The sequence below is a fragment of the Mixophyes fleayi genome, chromosome 8 (assembly GCF_038048845.1).
Source record: "Mixophyes fleayi isolate aMixFle1 chromosome 8, aMixFle1.hap1, whole genome shotgun sequence".
NCBI classification, from domain to species: domain Eukaryota; kingdom Metazoa; phylum Chordata; class Amphibia; order Anura; family Limnodynastidae; genus Mixophyes; species Mixophyes fleayi.
The window spans coordinates 1,498,897-1,514,747 of NC_134409.1; the positions used below are offsets into that span (position 1 = coordinate 1,498,897).

Here is a 15,851-nt window from a genome sequence, read left to right on the forward strand (position 1 = left end):
TTCAGCCATCTATTGGTGGATTATGTCTCTGAATCTTCTTCTATTCTGCAGACGTCGAAATGATTGATACTGTGTGTATAGAGGAGATCTCCCGCTCTAGAGATATAATACAATATATATATATATTATGTACACACACACACTCTCTGTTATGGTGACTGATCCTGTCTGTGGTTCCCAGCACACAGTATATCTGATAATGCCCTATATCGAGGGGCAGTTCCTCAGGCTGCAGGTTAATAAAACGACATTTCCTGCCTGTGATATTTTCAGCAAAGGGAAAAAAATATATACAGAAAACAGATTGGTCTGTGCATCAAACATTACACAAAACCTCATTATATTTCACATGTGAATCCATTGTTACAGCAGATCCCCATAAACACTGTATAAATGTACGTAATATACTCTTGTCTTACATCCTCTTTGCCGGGTGCAGCCCAGGTCATGTTATCCCCACAGCATGTAAACTAAATACAAGAACATCTTCTATATCCGAATTCCAGGCCTACGGTACTGACATTTAAGACCCACTCCAGCCCCAGGAATGCTGGAGCCGAGATGTACAGAGATCCCCCCACAATACAACGACAGAAGCTTTATACAGCCAGCTCAATGAGCTGAGGATGAGATTCCCACCATGACATCCATTTACCTGGTATCATACTCTGAGCCTCCAACGCCTACAGACCCTCACATGGCCAGGGGGCATCTACAGCTGTGGTACGGAGCCCACCTAACCAGCCAACGGGTCTCACTAACCGAAAGCACCAGGTATCAGTCTGTCGTATAGTGCAGGCTCTCCAGGTGTTGTGAAACTACACGTCCCATCATGCTTTGCCAGTAGATTGATAGTGGACAGCTGTCAGGGCATGCTGGGACGTGTAGTTTCATAACACCTGGAGAGATGCAGATTGGCCAGGTCTAGTATAGTGAGCTCTCTGTACAGAATAACTAAAGAACGCAGTTATCTAATGTGGGACGACCTCAGCTACAACGCAGATAAAATATCATCTTATTTCTCTATTATAAGAGATATATGGTTATATTCCCAGTAAGAAACAGTAAATGTATATAAGCCAGTCAAAGACTTTACTAACTGCAGGCGGAGACTGACTTATTGTAACAGGAATAGGAGATAATGACATAAATGACAATGTTACTTGTCTAATACATCAAACACAGTCACCAGGTCTCCTTTATGTGCAGTATTGATGACCAGAGCTGATTTAACATTTTCATTTAGGAAGAATGCAAATTGCAAGCTCTTCAGGCGATCATTTAATTTTATGTTGCTGATTAGACTCAGACCCTACTAATGTGTAAATAGGGCATTTCTGGATTCAGATTTCTGGGATCAGAACCAACAATCAGCATTATTGTAAGTGGATAACTGCAGTTTCTCTCCTGTTTATTTACACAGTACAAGTAAAACCTGCCCGGAGGACGGATCCCCCTCATCGGGTGACCTAAGATTCTGTCGCTGGTATAAGTCACCGTTCAATGGTTCCATTTCATCCAACTGTTGGGCAACGGCAGAGGGCAGTAAGTAGATCTGCACATTGCACTCTGGGGTTTTATGCCCCTCAGGATGGGCCGGGGAAGGGAGGATTATCTGGTCTTACAGCAGTCCTTATGGCACTATTCCATCACTACACGCACAGGCACCGGCACAGCCACAGCCTGTGTTTGGGAGAAAGCCCACACGAATATGGGGAGAACACACTCTACACACCGAGACTTTCTGATAACGGTCTCAGTGCCGCACAGCGCACACTGCACAGGTTGGTGTATAACAGGGGTGCTAGGACTTGTTTGATGTCACATACCTGATAAAAGACCCATCTAGCACTGGTCCTGTGGGACATACACTCTCTCCGACCAATCAATGTCTCCTCAGGATGTCAGGGGTGAACACTGAAGACACCGTCTGCACCATGGGCCAGACCCAACCCCACTGGATTTTAAGAGAGTCAGGAAGTAAGAGACCAGCACAGGGCGGGAGGGTGCAGATCTGCATGTAAAGGAGATCATTATGTGGGAAAGATGCTATATTATAAGGTAAGTGGAGCATCAGTCACATACCCTGGTGGTAGGGGCATCTCTGCATCTGTCTGGGACATGTGTAGTGGAATCAGATGGTATTCAGTATTGTTGCTGATTATCCCTCACTGAATGATGTGAGACTGAAGAACTAGCAGTGAGCCCCCTGTACACAGTTTTCTAAGCAATGCCCCCTATGTTGTTTTCCCTCTGAGCTGACCTCCACGTCTGTAGGGGAGGTCTCCTCATAACTGATAGCTCATATGAGCCCTCTCTATGTAGACGTCCCACAATAACAGGGGTGCAGTAGATCTGTTTCCAGTAAAGTGCTTTTCCCATATTGGTTTCCCAGTCTGATCCAGTGGGGAATAGGATTTGGTAAAACAGGTTTAATTTCCCACAACAATGGTGGAGAATAACGTCTCTGCCAAACAGAGAGATCAGCCATTCTTAAAGAAAAAACTTATGGTCCTAGGCCAGGCATGTCAAACTCAACTGGGTCAAAAAATCAAGCTCTAAGATTATGTGGGCTGTAAGAAAAGGAGAAAGTCTCATATGCAATTTTGTAAGGTTTATTATTAAAATAAAAATAAAGTTTATTGCTCTCTTCCCGATGCTGGACACTGTGCCCTCCATGCTGCTTTTCCTCCCCTTCCCTTCTTTCTTCTCGTGGCTCCTCTCTGTGCGCTCCTCATTGCAAAAGTTGGACATGGCGTCGGTTATGTATTCTTTTATAAAAATAATAATTCTGGACCCTGATAGGGCCGCAAAAATACGTCTTGGGCCGCATGCGGCCCACGGGACGCAAGTCTGACACGTCTGTCCAAGGCCCTCCGCTCTCTGTGGCAGGTCTAGCAGACAAATCTTACTCCTCCACAAACTATACTTCTAATTGTCAATATTGCAACTGTGAGACTTCAATCCGATGAGAGAGAGGCCTCAGAGACCTCCATAGGCCGTGTTTCAAGCTCCATCATTCAACCAAGGATTATCTGCAGATCATGGTGCAGGCGTCAGATGTCCAACTCAACTGTCTCTATTTTGGCAGTGAGGCTGTGTGACAGGATGAGATGGCCACTAAAATGTGAGTAGTTTCCTCTGTGAATACCAGCTTCCTTGTGCTCTGAATTCTACCTGTCACAGAAGCATGAGGTGTGGCGCCATCTTGGTCCACCCACCAAGGTGTCCATTTGCTTTATAGAGGATGTCATTGTGTGGGCAGGTAATTGTAAGCACAGGGAATAGGAAATGACAAAACTGGGTTTGTGACATGGCGGATTGGGACGCCTGTAGATAGTAACTATGGTTGTCCACCCAAATACGGCAAGAGATTCAGACAGACAAGTATTATACAGACACTCTAGTAGAGCGTATACAGACAGTACAGATAAGATACGGGTCAGCTTTGCACTGCAGTCCATGAGGGTCTGTTTTGCACATTTAATCCCTAAAGAAATAAAGTGTCTACGTGCAGCTGCGGCAGAAGGCGGTGTACGTAGCACACCCAGCGCTGCTCATCGATCTACATACTGTGGATTCAGCAACAATCTTGACATACAACCATGATGGATCAAATATAATGGGTCAGCGCTTCCCAAAGTTTGTGCCACGGCACCCCTGGCAGGGGACAAATTTTTTTTACCAATCCTGCGGCGCCCGGAACCCACCACCTTCCTCCCTGCTTGTGACGCCATCACACCCGACATATTCAGTGAGAGGCGACAAGAGAGAGGAGGATGCTGGGTCCTGGGCAAAAGAATGAAGGAGGGGGCAGACAGTGTGTGAACGTGAAGGGGCACAGAGTGTGAACGTGAAGGGGTGTCTTGAACAAATTATGGAGACTCTAAGGGGGGTATTCAATTGTTAGCGAGTTTGTAATTTCGAGCGAGTTAAGTCTTTTTTTTTTCTTATTTTCGAGCGCAATTCTAATCTTTTTTTTTTTTTTTACCGAAACGGTCTTATCGCGCTCCAACCGTTTGTCAATGTTAAAGTATAGGCTGGATGCGAACCCTCAGCGGAAAAAGCTATTCAAATCTGCTGTTTTATCTCGCACCTCCTTGGTCTGCTCAAAGAAAAAAAAAATTTTAAGTTAAGAAAAAAATCTAAATTAAATTGAAAAAATAGGTGTAAAAGTTCATTAAAATAACCTGAAAACTGAAAAGTACTATTTTTTTAAAAAAATAACAGTGTAATAATTAATAATTTTTTCAAAGTTCCCCCTAGGGAGTGTGGTCCGCTGAAAAATGTAAGCGGACCACCCCCCTAGGGACACCCAGCCCAGAGCCGATAGCACTAGGGCTCTTCCTACTACCCCTGGGCTGTGGGTAGTAGGGTAAATGGGGATTTTGTATGAAAAAAAACAACAACAAAAAATAATTCGACTTGTGGAACTACATGTCCCAGCCAGCCATGTTGGCCTAAATAGTGTGGGCATGCTGCTACTTGTCTAACTACAAGCACCAGCGTACCCATGGCATGTTTGCACTTGAAGAACCACAAGTGCCAACATGCTCTTACACCCACGGCTGGCTGTGATCTGTAGTTGCACAAAGCAAAATGTTAAACAAAAGCACCCTCATTCCAACCACAAATCTTTATTAAAAAAAAAACAAAAAAAAAACAAGAAATACAGTAAACACCCTCATGTACACCATAGATTTTTATTTAAAAAAAAAAAAAAAACTCACCATGGACGAAATCCACAGTTTTATGATGCTTTACTTACACACACTCATTTACGCAAAGTCCCAACAAATATTTGTACCTTCGAAGAAATGTCCGGCTTGCCCACTGTGCCACAAATATTTGTACCTTACAAATGTCCATGCTTGGCCAGTGTTCAAGAAATGTTTGTAAATGGCAAAAAATTTACCTGCTTTTAAAATCTTTAAATCTGCTGTCCGGGGGGGGGGGGGGGGGGGGGGGGGCATTGTTGCTTGCACTGCTGGGGCCCAATCTCCTTTGCAGTGCTGGGGCCCTTCTTGATTGCAGTGTAGGGGCCCAGTCTCCTTTGCAGTGCTGGGGCCCTTCTTGATTGCATTAATTTTTTATACTAAAATGACTGCCTTAACCACTCCTCATTTCAAACTCGCTAGGACCAATAATAGAGATGCAGTGTTAACAATTTAATTGAGCGGTTTGTTTTTTTAAAACGAGCGCTCGAACAGGAAAAAACGAGCGCAGGTTTTGTTTTTTTCTTTCGAGCGTGGCATTTTCACCCGTCTCGCTAACAATTAAATATGCCCCTAAGGGTGCCGCGAACTGAAAAAGTTTGGGAACCACTGTGACAGCTGCTCCCTGCTGCCCTCTGCTGGCTGTATGTGCAGCCACTACATTAATGTTCTGGAACAGGGTAAAAGGACTCTCTCTGGGCAATATCTTACATTTTATTATGGTATTGGTGGGAAAAATATTGATTTCAGTACAAATAATCATCTCTAATGGTGTCGTTAAATTGACCAGTCAGTTACACAAGGTGGAGGCCGTCATTCTGTGCTGTGAACCAATATTCACCCCATCTACCCAGCATCTCCTGTAACCTGGGATTACAGGGACATTAGGAAGGAACGTGCCGCTTGTGAAACCCATATTTACTCTGTACAAATCTTACTGCTAAATAAGCAAGAAATATGGGTATATTTACAAAACTGCGGGTTTGAAAGAGTGGAGATGTTGCCTATAGCAACCAATCAGATTCTAGCTGTCATTTTGTAGAATGTACTAAATAAATAACTAGAATCTGATTGGTTGCTATAGGCAACATCTCCACTCTTTCAAACCCGCAGCTTGATAATTTATCCCATAGTGTGCTGCATGGAATAGCAAATTTATAGCTTGCGATGTGACTGGAATCTATAGGTGATGAATAACAACTCAGCCAGCATAGCAGGCCCTAATCATGTCACTAGAAGTATACAGAGAACCTTACACATCTGTTTAAATTAACATTACAAAGTATAAAATTGAATTCTACTTAGACGCGCGTTTCCTTTAGAAATTTTACTTGGTAAATGACCAAGGATCAACGCCTAAAAAAGCAAAATGGTCCAAGAAGAAAAGTTTCTAACAAGGAACTAAGTCGCCCCTTGTGTATGCTTAGTGAACTTAAATTGTTCAGATGAAACCAATAGCTTGTATCACAACAGACAGGATCTTGGGAGCACAAATCATAGTGTATATGTATCTATGCATGTAGCTGTGAGCACCCACTGGCTGAGCACACGTAGAACTGACACACTCTGTTTATTAGGAGTATAAACAGGGAAAATAATAGCACTAAGAGAAAATCTAGATATTAATTAGTACAACAATAAAACCGCCAGTGTGACGATGCTGATAAAGCTACTAACAGCCATTTAATAACACACAATTTGTGGCGCTGATAAGGCATATATATCCACCACCAATATAGAACGGACACCCGGAAGATCTCTGGCCAGGGGACACGGCTGAAATCTGGGCGTACGGATATTATTGCGTTCCTGAAAAGCCCTCCCAATAAAGTTGCAGAAATAAAACACATAATAAAATATGCAGGAGCATTAATCTGAACAAACACTAGGTGGCAGCAAATCATTATTCATCATCGTTAGATCTCTTCCTATATACAAAACCCTTTTCCTTTTTACAGCGTGGAATAAACAAAACTAAAAGGAAAAAAAACATGTGAAATTATCCAACAGAGCAGAGTTAATGAAGATCGTACATTTGTTGCTAGGACAGAAATGATCCTCTGTATAACAGATAAGTGCTGGTCACACTGGACCCCACAATACACAGACTATAGAGCTACTAGTCAGGATCACCTCCTCGCTCTATGATCATGGTGGCAGACACAGTCCAGCAATGAAGAGACCACCAGGGAACGACGGAGCCTGGAGGTGGTGAGCTCAGGCCTCCCCTGGTTTGTGAGCAGGGTCGCTGGGAAACTCAGAGTTAAACACTGGAGGAGACAGGACAAGCTGGAAAGACATTAAATTCCTCAGCTGGCAGGAATCAGATACTACATCAGCTGCATATAACGTCAGCCCCAAAATCCAGAGACTTACTGGCCCCTAATGAGCTGCGCACGGTGCCTGGAATGCAGCATTAAACTTTATAAACATATTACGAGAAGCTTAAACTTCGAGGCAACCAGGATAGGAAGACGAAATATCTCACTAACCCCTAAGAACATCACAAAACAGTCTGAATAAATAACCCCAATCCTGAAATGTGCTTTAAATGTCAGCATCAACAGATGTTCCTCCGCCAAGTACACAGTAACCAGCGTTACAGCAGTGCTGAAATCAGGGAAAATGCTCATATACAGCGAAGACCCGGTGACTGCAGCTTGTAGAACAATTGTGTGAAAACATTATACAATGATAAAGAGCGGAACATACTAAACTCTGTAAATCAGATGGAAGCAGAGAACTGTATAAGAGTACAGCACCATAGAACTACAGCTCCCAAGATCCTCAGCTGGAGAGACAGGAGGGTACACACCCGGGACACTCACCAGGCCGGCGGTCAGAGACGGGGCAGACTGACCAAGCGATTGGTTCCTCATCCGGACCAGATTGGACGACTCTCCGGTAGGCTGCCATGTTAGCTGGGTCACTCCGCCGTGCATACTGTTAGACAGCGGAAGCAGCTGTTTCCCTTTAAGAACACAGAGAATTCAATAAGTCAGAACAAAACCAACAACATGATTAACACGTCTCTATATGGATACATAACATCAGATTAATAATGAGAAATATGCATTATTATTACTTCTATAACGATCATTATATTCCACACTTCTGTGCAGGTATAAGTCACATCAGTCCATGCCCCACAGGAGCTTACAATCTAAATTCTCTAACACATACATAGAAGGGTCTATCTTGTCAGGAGCCAATTCACCTACCAGTATGTTTCTGTAGGAAGACTAAAATATTTTATAAAGTGTTTTCATGGCCTTCACTGTCTGGGCCAGAGGTTTCTTGTTAATGGGCAGCGATCCTGTTTGACAGCAATATTGCTTATACAATGACTGAAAGCACCAGCTCCTCTCTATGCCCATGTTATAGCAGAACTGCTCAGTATAGCACCCACCCCCATGATTATCCCATATAGTTATATTCTACAAATACAATCAGCTGTTCTCATCCTCATATAGTTCCTGAAGGAAATTCTGCCTCTATGTCACAATAAAAACCAAACCACATGTGAGAAGGCTGCCAATCACACGGAGGCACCCGATATGTCCAACCAATGAAACGCAGCATTTCATTGCCTGAAAAAGCATCTACAAGGTGTCCCTGGAACGCAAGAAGCGGGATAACAGGAAAGGACAACAAACTCTCATTAATGCAAGACAAAGTGTCACAAAGTTACTGTACACAAAGTTACTGTACACACAAAGTTACTGTACACACAAAGTTACTGTACACACATCGCCTCTCATAGGCAGACATTACCCTTTACTGAGGCATCACATAAATCTGCAGCAATATACACAACTCGTGTCCTTTTACTGCAATATCCCCATCTGGTAAATGATTTATTGAGATATTTCTTCCCACAGAACAGAGCCAGCGAGACGTTATTTATCTACAATGAAACCCTAATATAAGATAACATTTTATAGTCGCTACAAGACAACGTGTCCCAGAACTTCCCTACTGACATAAGACCTCACGCCCCAGATTAACCCTCTCATAAACATTGTCACATTTATGCCGTTATATGATTTTTGGGGGTCCATGAGATTTAATTCAGGTGGTCATTTTTAATAATCAAAAAGGACTTTCCAAACCTTACCCCCCACATAGCAGCAGTTTCCAAGTCACTCATGATGACAGGAGGGGGTCTAACGAGAGTACCGGGAGAATCCCCACTGACTGGGGTAACGAGCGGAGGTGGTGAATGGGGAGATAACTGTCATCTGTCATTCATACTGATCACTGTGACAAGCCTTCAACGATAACAAGCTCAGTTCCCATAGCAGTACCCCCCCCATGTCATTTCAGCTAGCAGTACCCCCCCAATGATGTCACTTCTCCTAGCGGTACCCCCCCAATGATGTCACTTCTCCTAGCGGTACCCCCCCCAATGATGTCACTTCTCCTAGCGGTAACCCCCCCCGATGATGTCATCTCCCCTACAAGTGTTTCTTAACTCCAATCCTGACGCACCTCTAACAGCTCATGTGTCCTGTGTATAGAGGATAATTACTAACCTAGTCAAGTAGACTAAGTGACCCGTGCATGATTAAAGATATCCCGAAAACATGACCTGTTAGGAGTGTGTGAGGACTTAAGAAAGGCTGGCCTAATGGTACGCCTCATGATGTAATTTTGACTAGCAGTACCCCTAGTGATGTGGAAGTATCAGTACACGTCATACAAGGATTTGGGGCCCCCCGTCAGTCACAGCGGGGTCCAGTGATCACAGCCCCTGGCTGCCTCTTTACATGCTGCCTATATAACCTTCACACACAGTCAGACCTCTATTGTATGTGTTCTAGAAGAGCCAGGAAATATTGGTGCGAAATTCAGAATAGTATAAAAATATAAAACACCCCAAACCTCTAGTAAGATATGGGAACACACAGTCTACACAACGCCAAGTACAGACAATAACAGGATTCTGAGCGCTAGTTCTTCGTGCTCGTGTAATAAATGACCTTGATGAAGCGCAGGAGGCCGGCCCTACAACGGTCACATTGCAGACTACCTCCATGGATGGTCCATTAACTGCGCAGCGATGTCAGTAACCAGCAGTCATTGGGATCACTCACCCGTTAGTGTAGTCGTTAGGCTTCCTCTGCGCAGTTTGCAGTCATCCTGGCTCAGCTGACGCTGTAATTTAGCCTTCCCCGTAGAGGAGAACAGATCCGGGTTGCTGAGTTTTCTGAACAGTAGAGCGGCAGGCGGAGGTACGACGTCCTGTAACACACAACACAAACTTACTTTACATGGGCAGAGACCCACAAGTGTCCAATAGTACAATGTATGTCAGAGACAGGCCACGCGTGCCAAATGGGACTAAAATCTCTGTATTAACAGCGTAACACTCATTACAGTCTTTATGCAGCACAACATAAACAGTCCACACGTATAATACTGATACACTATACATTCAGAATGGGTTACACCTCCCCCTGTGCTATGTCGTCTTAAAGCAAAAAAAAAACAAAAAAACTTTTAGCCATTTAACCCCAGCTTACAATATAAAAAGAACCACATCATCGAAAAATCACATTATATAATTTAGTCCTAGTGTGTCTCCATTTCTAATATCACGGCTGAGTTACCCCCTCCCCTCCTGGCTGACAGAGGACGGGGAACCCCTCACTGTCTCCCTGTAGAGCAGGTTCACACTCAGCAACAGAACGTTTCCCCACAAGGGCATCTGGTGTTCTGGAACGCTGCCCCCTCCTGACAAACATTGGGCAGCGGCACTCTGCCAACTTCCACAGATACAAAGTTACTTTGCAAAAGCACAAACATACAACCTTATGTAATCCTACAAAGGAGCTGCCACAAATATATTGTTCACCTTATAACCACAGGAGAAACTAAAAACAAGGACCACTGCGGATAACGGTCCCAGCACCGGCAATTGGATACCCAGGAAAACCTATGATTAGTTACATTTGTATTTTATGTGTAATTAGTCCATTTGCATATTAACACATCCAATGCTGGGCAAATCCCAGGATCCAACGCTCAGAAATTGCTGCAGGCGCCCAACGCCTGGGACACGCGGACACACATCTTCCCGGGTGGCTCCCAGATTACATAGCTCGGTTACGGGTGCTGGTTATATACTGGATCTAGGCATCAGTTATCACATGGGGAAATGGATCATTAAGGAGCTATTGTCATATTTTCAAATATTTATTATTCTATATTTTATAATGTTCTTTGCAGAATAAACTCCATGATTACATCTAAGTAGACATCAGATGGAGTTAAGCAGCAGATATTAAACCTCTGTCTTTTTCCAGAAAGGTATAAAACAGCACAAACATTTCTCTGTCAGATACCACAATATCACCATGTTCAGGGGACAGAGTGAAATCAGCCAATGACTGACGTGTGCTATGATGGTCGGTGAGTCCACAGGAATGTAACAAACATTCACAGAATAACCAGAGAATGTCATGGTAATCCTGTGACTTTTGCAAGTATTAGCGTTATCTTTACAGGGTGCTATCACTTCATATTATGTGCTTGTTTTACTCACAGAACACCAAAAAAATAGTTATTGGGGGGCCACAAGCAGTACTCCGATTTATAAACAGTCTCTTGGCCACTACTGCGGGAACATGCGAGCTTGCTGCTACTGCGGGAACATGCGAGCTTGCTGCTACTGCGGGAACATGCGAGCTTGCTGCTACTGCGGGAACATGCGAGCTTGCTGCTACTGCGGGAACATGCGAGCTTGCTGCTACTGCGGGAACATGCGAGCTTGCTGCTACTGCGGGAACATGCGAGCTTGCTGCTACTGCGGGAACATGCGAGCTTGCTGCTACTGCGGGAACATGCGAGCTTGCTGCTACTGCGGGAACATGCGAGCTTTCTGCTACTGCGGGAACATGCGAGCTTTCTGCTACTGCGGGAACATGCGACCTTGCTGCTACTGCGGGAACATGCGACCTTGCTGCTACTGCGGGAACATGCGACCTTGCTGCTACTGCGGGAACATGCGAGCTTGCTGCTACTGCGGGAACATGCGAGCTTGCTGCTACTGCGGGAACATGCGACCTTGCTGCTACTGCGGGAACATGCGACCTTGCTGCTACTGCGGGAACATGCGACCTTGCTGCTACTGCGGGAACATGCGACCTTGCTGCTACTGCGGGAACATGCGACCTTGCTGCTACTGCGGGAACATGCGACCTTGCTGCTACTGCGGGAACATGCGACCTTGCTGCTACTGCGGGAACATGCGAGCTTGCTGCTACTGCGGGAACATGCGACCTTGCTGCTACTGCGGGAACATGCGAGCTTGCTGCTACTGCGGGAACATGCGAGCTTGCTGCTACTGCGGGAACATGCGAGCTTGCTGCTACTGCGGGAACATGCGAGCTTGCTGCTACTGCTGGAACATGCGAGCTTGCTGCTACTGCGGGAACATGCGAGCTTGCTGCTACTGCGGGAACATGCGAGCTTGCTGCTACTGCGGGAACATGCGAGCTTGCTGCTACTGCGGGAACATGCGAGCTTGCTGCTACTGCGGGAACATGCGAGCTTGCTGCTACTGCGGGAACATGCGAGCTTGCTGCTACTGCGGGAACATGCGAGCTTGCTGCTACTGCGGGAACATGCGAGCTTGCTGCTACTGCGGGAACATGCGAGCTTGCTGCTACTGTATGTTACCTGCAGATAATGTGTGTTTATATTCTGTGCCTCAGGTACAAGTGTCAGCTTAAAGTATAATTACTGCTGAGCCCTTCCTAGTGTTTACTACAATAAACGTCATCTTCATGTTGCAGTCACCGTAAGCTCTTAATAACACCCCACCAGCCCTGTATAGCTACGCTGGCAGTAGGCGCACGTGTCCGCCCAGGAGAGGGATCACTATAAGTGCTAGCTCTGGAGTCGCTCTCCTATTCAGGAATCATTTTACTGACAACCGTCATAATACAACGCTCTCTGTCCTCAGCTATTACACATCCTAAACCACCGAGGGTGCCCATCCTAAACCCCGACATCCCAGCATGAAGCAACGAGAAATAACCCGATTCTGAGGCCTCTAACAAAACTTTCATCTTGAAAAGGACTTTCCCAAATACGCAGTTTATGGAGATTCTGATTCATTACATGACCTAAGGTCACCGACTAAACAGAAAAACCTTCTTTATAAGCAGTGCCATTATAATATATATGTATATATACACACACACAGACACACACCAAGTAAAGCCATTTCCTGTTCATACATCTCAAAGCCCATTTTCAACTAAGCCAAGTATATATCTGTAATATGTTGCAGATTTATTATAGATCTGTATATTTATGACCCATCACTTCCCTAAATACAATCATGTTTAGAGGGGTTATCACATTACTGTGTAGTCTGACGTCAGCCTGTACATTGCATTTTTCTGCTTTGTGATGAAGGAGTGGAAGTGAAAGGTCCGAGTTATGTTACATATTAACCTGTCTGGTTTATGAGTCATAACTAAAGTAATTCCAATAGAAATCAATGTGACACATTGCAGACTTCAACTGTGTTTATTATACTTTGTACCCAACAAGAGTAAATGTCTTACACACATTAATAATGACTTGTACAGTCTGCAGTAGAAGAGAGCTTCATGTCTCCTTTACAGGTTTATGTCATATCCACAGTCTTGAGAGACGTCGTCTTTTAACCACTTAATGTCCTGGACCCATATTTGTTTGTTTTTTAAATTCTCACTGGAAATATTTGTTCCATGTCTTAATCTGCCCAAATGATGTCAAGAGTATACTGCAATAAATAGGTTTTAAAGTAGCCCAATAGGGCAGAGAGACAGGAATCATTTCATGTAACCAGCTACTGGGGAACCAAATGTGCATTTTACTCAATGTTACAGAGACCAGGCCATTTGTTTCACTTTCTTCACGTTCTGTTGGTGTATTCAGCTCCCCCCACTAGGACAGACGTGCTGAGGATTAGAGGATCTAGATGTATAATGTATTTTACGTCACACACACAACACAGAAATGTAATTTATGTTAGTAGTAAAATGCTGATTGAACAGGTTAATGATCTGTTTCTGCAAAAAGATCGTCCATATCGGATTAGTGATCGCAGACTAATAAAAATGTCCAGACCTCCACGGATTACAGGTACTAATGGTTCCTAAATGATACTGTAACATGTTCGAATCCTGATTACCAAAGAGGACGAACAGTTATATATGAAGACAGACATTGTAGGGTTAATGTCACCCTGTACGGAGCAGGTCTGTATTATTCTTTACCACTGGTCAGAATCTCTGATCCCTCACTGTTATTCTCCATAGACCACACTGAGACAGAGAACACTGCCAGCTATGACCTACATGAACCGGGCTCATCTCTCCCCTCTTCCAGATTGACTTTTCTGACCCCCCATACAGAGATCTAGCCCATTGCTTCTGGGATTGACCCCCATTAAACAGTTTTGGACCCAGGTCTGGAGGTTCTCTATTATGCATATGGTGAATTTTGCAGCTTTCTCCAGAATGAGTGATCTTCGGGATCCTCCCCAGGGAATGTAAGATCAGTGAAGGATGCAAAAAGTTATTGCTCCCCATCTCCAGGTCTGGGCCCAGAACACTGAGCTTCTGTAGGGAAAAGCTCTATCATATTTCCTATGGACTGGATTGAAATTTCACTGCAGAAGGAGACCAGAGTGAAACAGGTATTTGACACCTGGGAGAACCTCATCGATCGTCTCCCTCATACTCTCTGGACTCAACCATGAGAAAGTTTTCATCACTTGGCATGGTATGAGCTCAGGATGTGATAAGTCCCCATCTAGATGATGAGATTACATCTTGATCTAGGATCCTACTCTGTTGTTACATGTACCCAGCTTTGTTATTATTGCTGTATTGTATTTTCTACCTCAATAAAAATAATTAAGAGGGGACACACAATCAAAAAGATAAGTAGACTTATCCGTCACAATGGTGGAGGGGTCTCCCCTTCCAGAATACGGATGAATCTACTGAGGACTAATGTTCTGTCACATGTCCTTTATCTTACCAATAACTAAACCGGACAGGAGCTACAAAACAGGGGTGTCAGGATGAGAGCATAAATCTGATATGCTGAAATAGAATATTGAATGTCAGGACCCAAAATAAATCTTTGCATGACTACCTAAATTAACCTGATCCTCAATGCAGATAAATGTGTGACCAAATGAGCCCATTAGCAGGTAATTAAGTTAAGCAAACCCTTTGTGCAGAGACCAGCTTAAGATATGCAGATCACAGACATCCATTGTATTTGATCATGTATTTCCCTAGCTAATTGACTTCCTTTCAATAGGTAGTATAAATAGGTTGTATCAAATGAATCCATTGATAAGTTAGTGTAACAGTTAAAGACACAGAGTCTGATGTAATTGTGTTTGGAGGTTTTTACATCCCAGTGTGAGGAGATAAGGCGGCCACTTTTAGCAGCTTCCAGGGTGTTCGCTTTAGACACTTGAATAGACTTTGTGGTGCCAATCACAGCTGGAGATCCTGGTAGGCAGCATGTGAAAGCCTATACAGGTATATAGAAATAGGACCTTCAAAGGAAAATGTTGTCATAGTTCATATGTTGGGAAATCTGGATTTCTTTCCGTACTGAGGGGCAAAAACCACACAAGGGTCTTAAAACATAGATACCAACTACACAGGGAACAGCCATAGTCACATGTATTTCAGGATGAGATTGGATATTGTTGTAATCTCATCATATTTGGTATTTAAACGTGCGGGAGATTATGACCGGTTTATTGAGGGGGGTGTTATTTCTCTGAGATATATCTGTGAAGAATTACAAACAGACCAAGACTCTGGGAATATTTGTGAGCAAAGTATAGTGACACACAGGGGACATACCTACCCCCACATTAGCATTCACACTGCCCCTGTGAACGCCGTCCCCTTTGAGTTTGCTTAAAAATCTGTCAAGACTTTTGGGGAAATCAAGTTACATTGATAAGCTGTCCATCTTCCTAGCCAAATTCCCCTTGGCCAGAATGCAATTCATGTAAGTGCAAATCTGAATGTAATCCTTTTTATTTTAAACTGTTTTTGCTTGTTATATCAATATATTAATTGTTACTCATTATTTTTCTTTATA

At 43.9% G+C, this 15,851-nt stretch overlaps 1 protein-coding gene across 3 annotated transcripts in view; it reads right to left on the minus strand.

Moving 5' to 3' along the window:
• Positions 1-15,851, minus strand: part of MAST2 (microtubule associated serine/threonine kinase 2) — a 162,003-nt gene that overhangs the window by 86,028 nt on the left and 60,124 nt on the right. For all 3 annotated transcript variants that reach the window (XM_075181570.1, XM_075181568.1, XM_075181567.1), the window contains 2 exons: positions 9,812-9,959; positions 7,544-7,686 (listed from right to left, as the gene is read on the minus strand). In XM_075181570.1, the coding sequence (XP_075037671.1) occupies positions 7,544-7,657 (114 nt within the window). In that variant the 5' untranslated portion in view covers positions 7,658-7,686; positions 9,812-9,959. The remainder of the gene's footprint in view (positions 1-7,543; positions 7,687-9,811; positions 9,960-15,851) is intronic.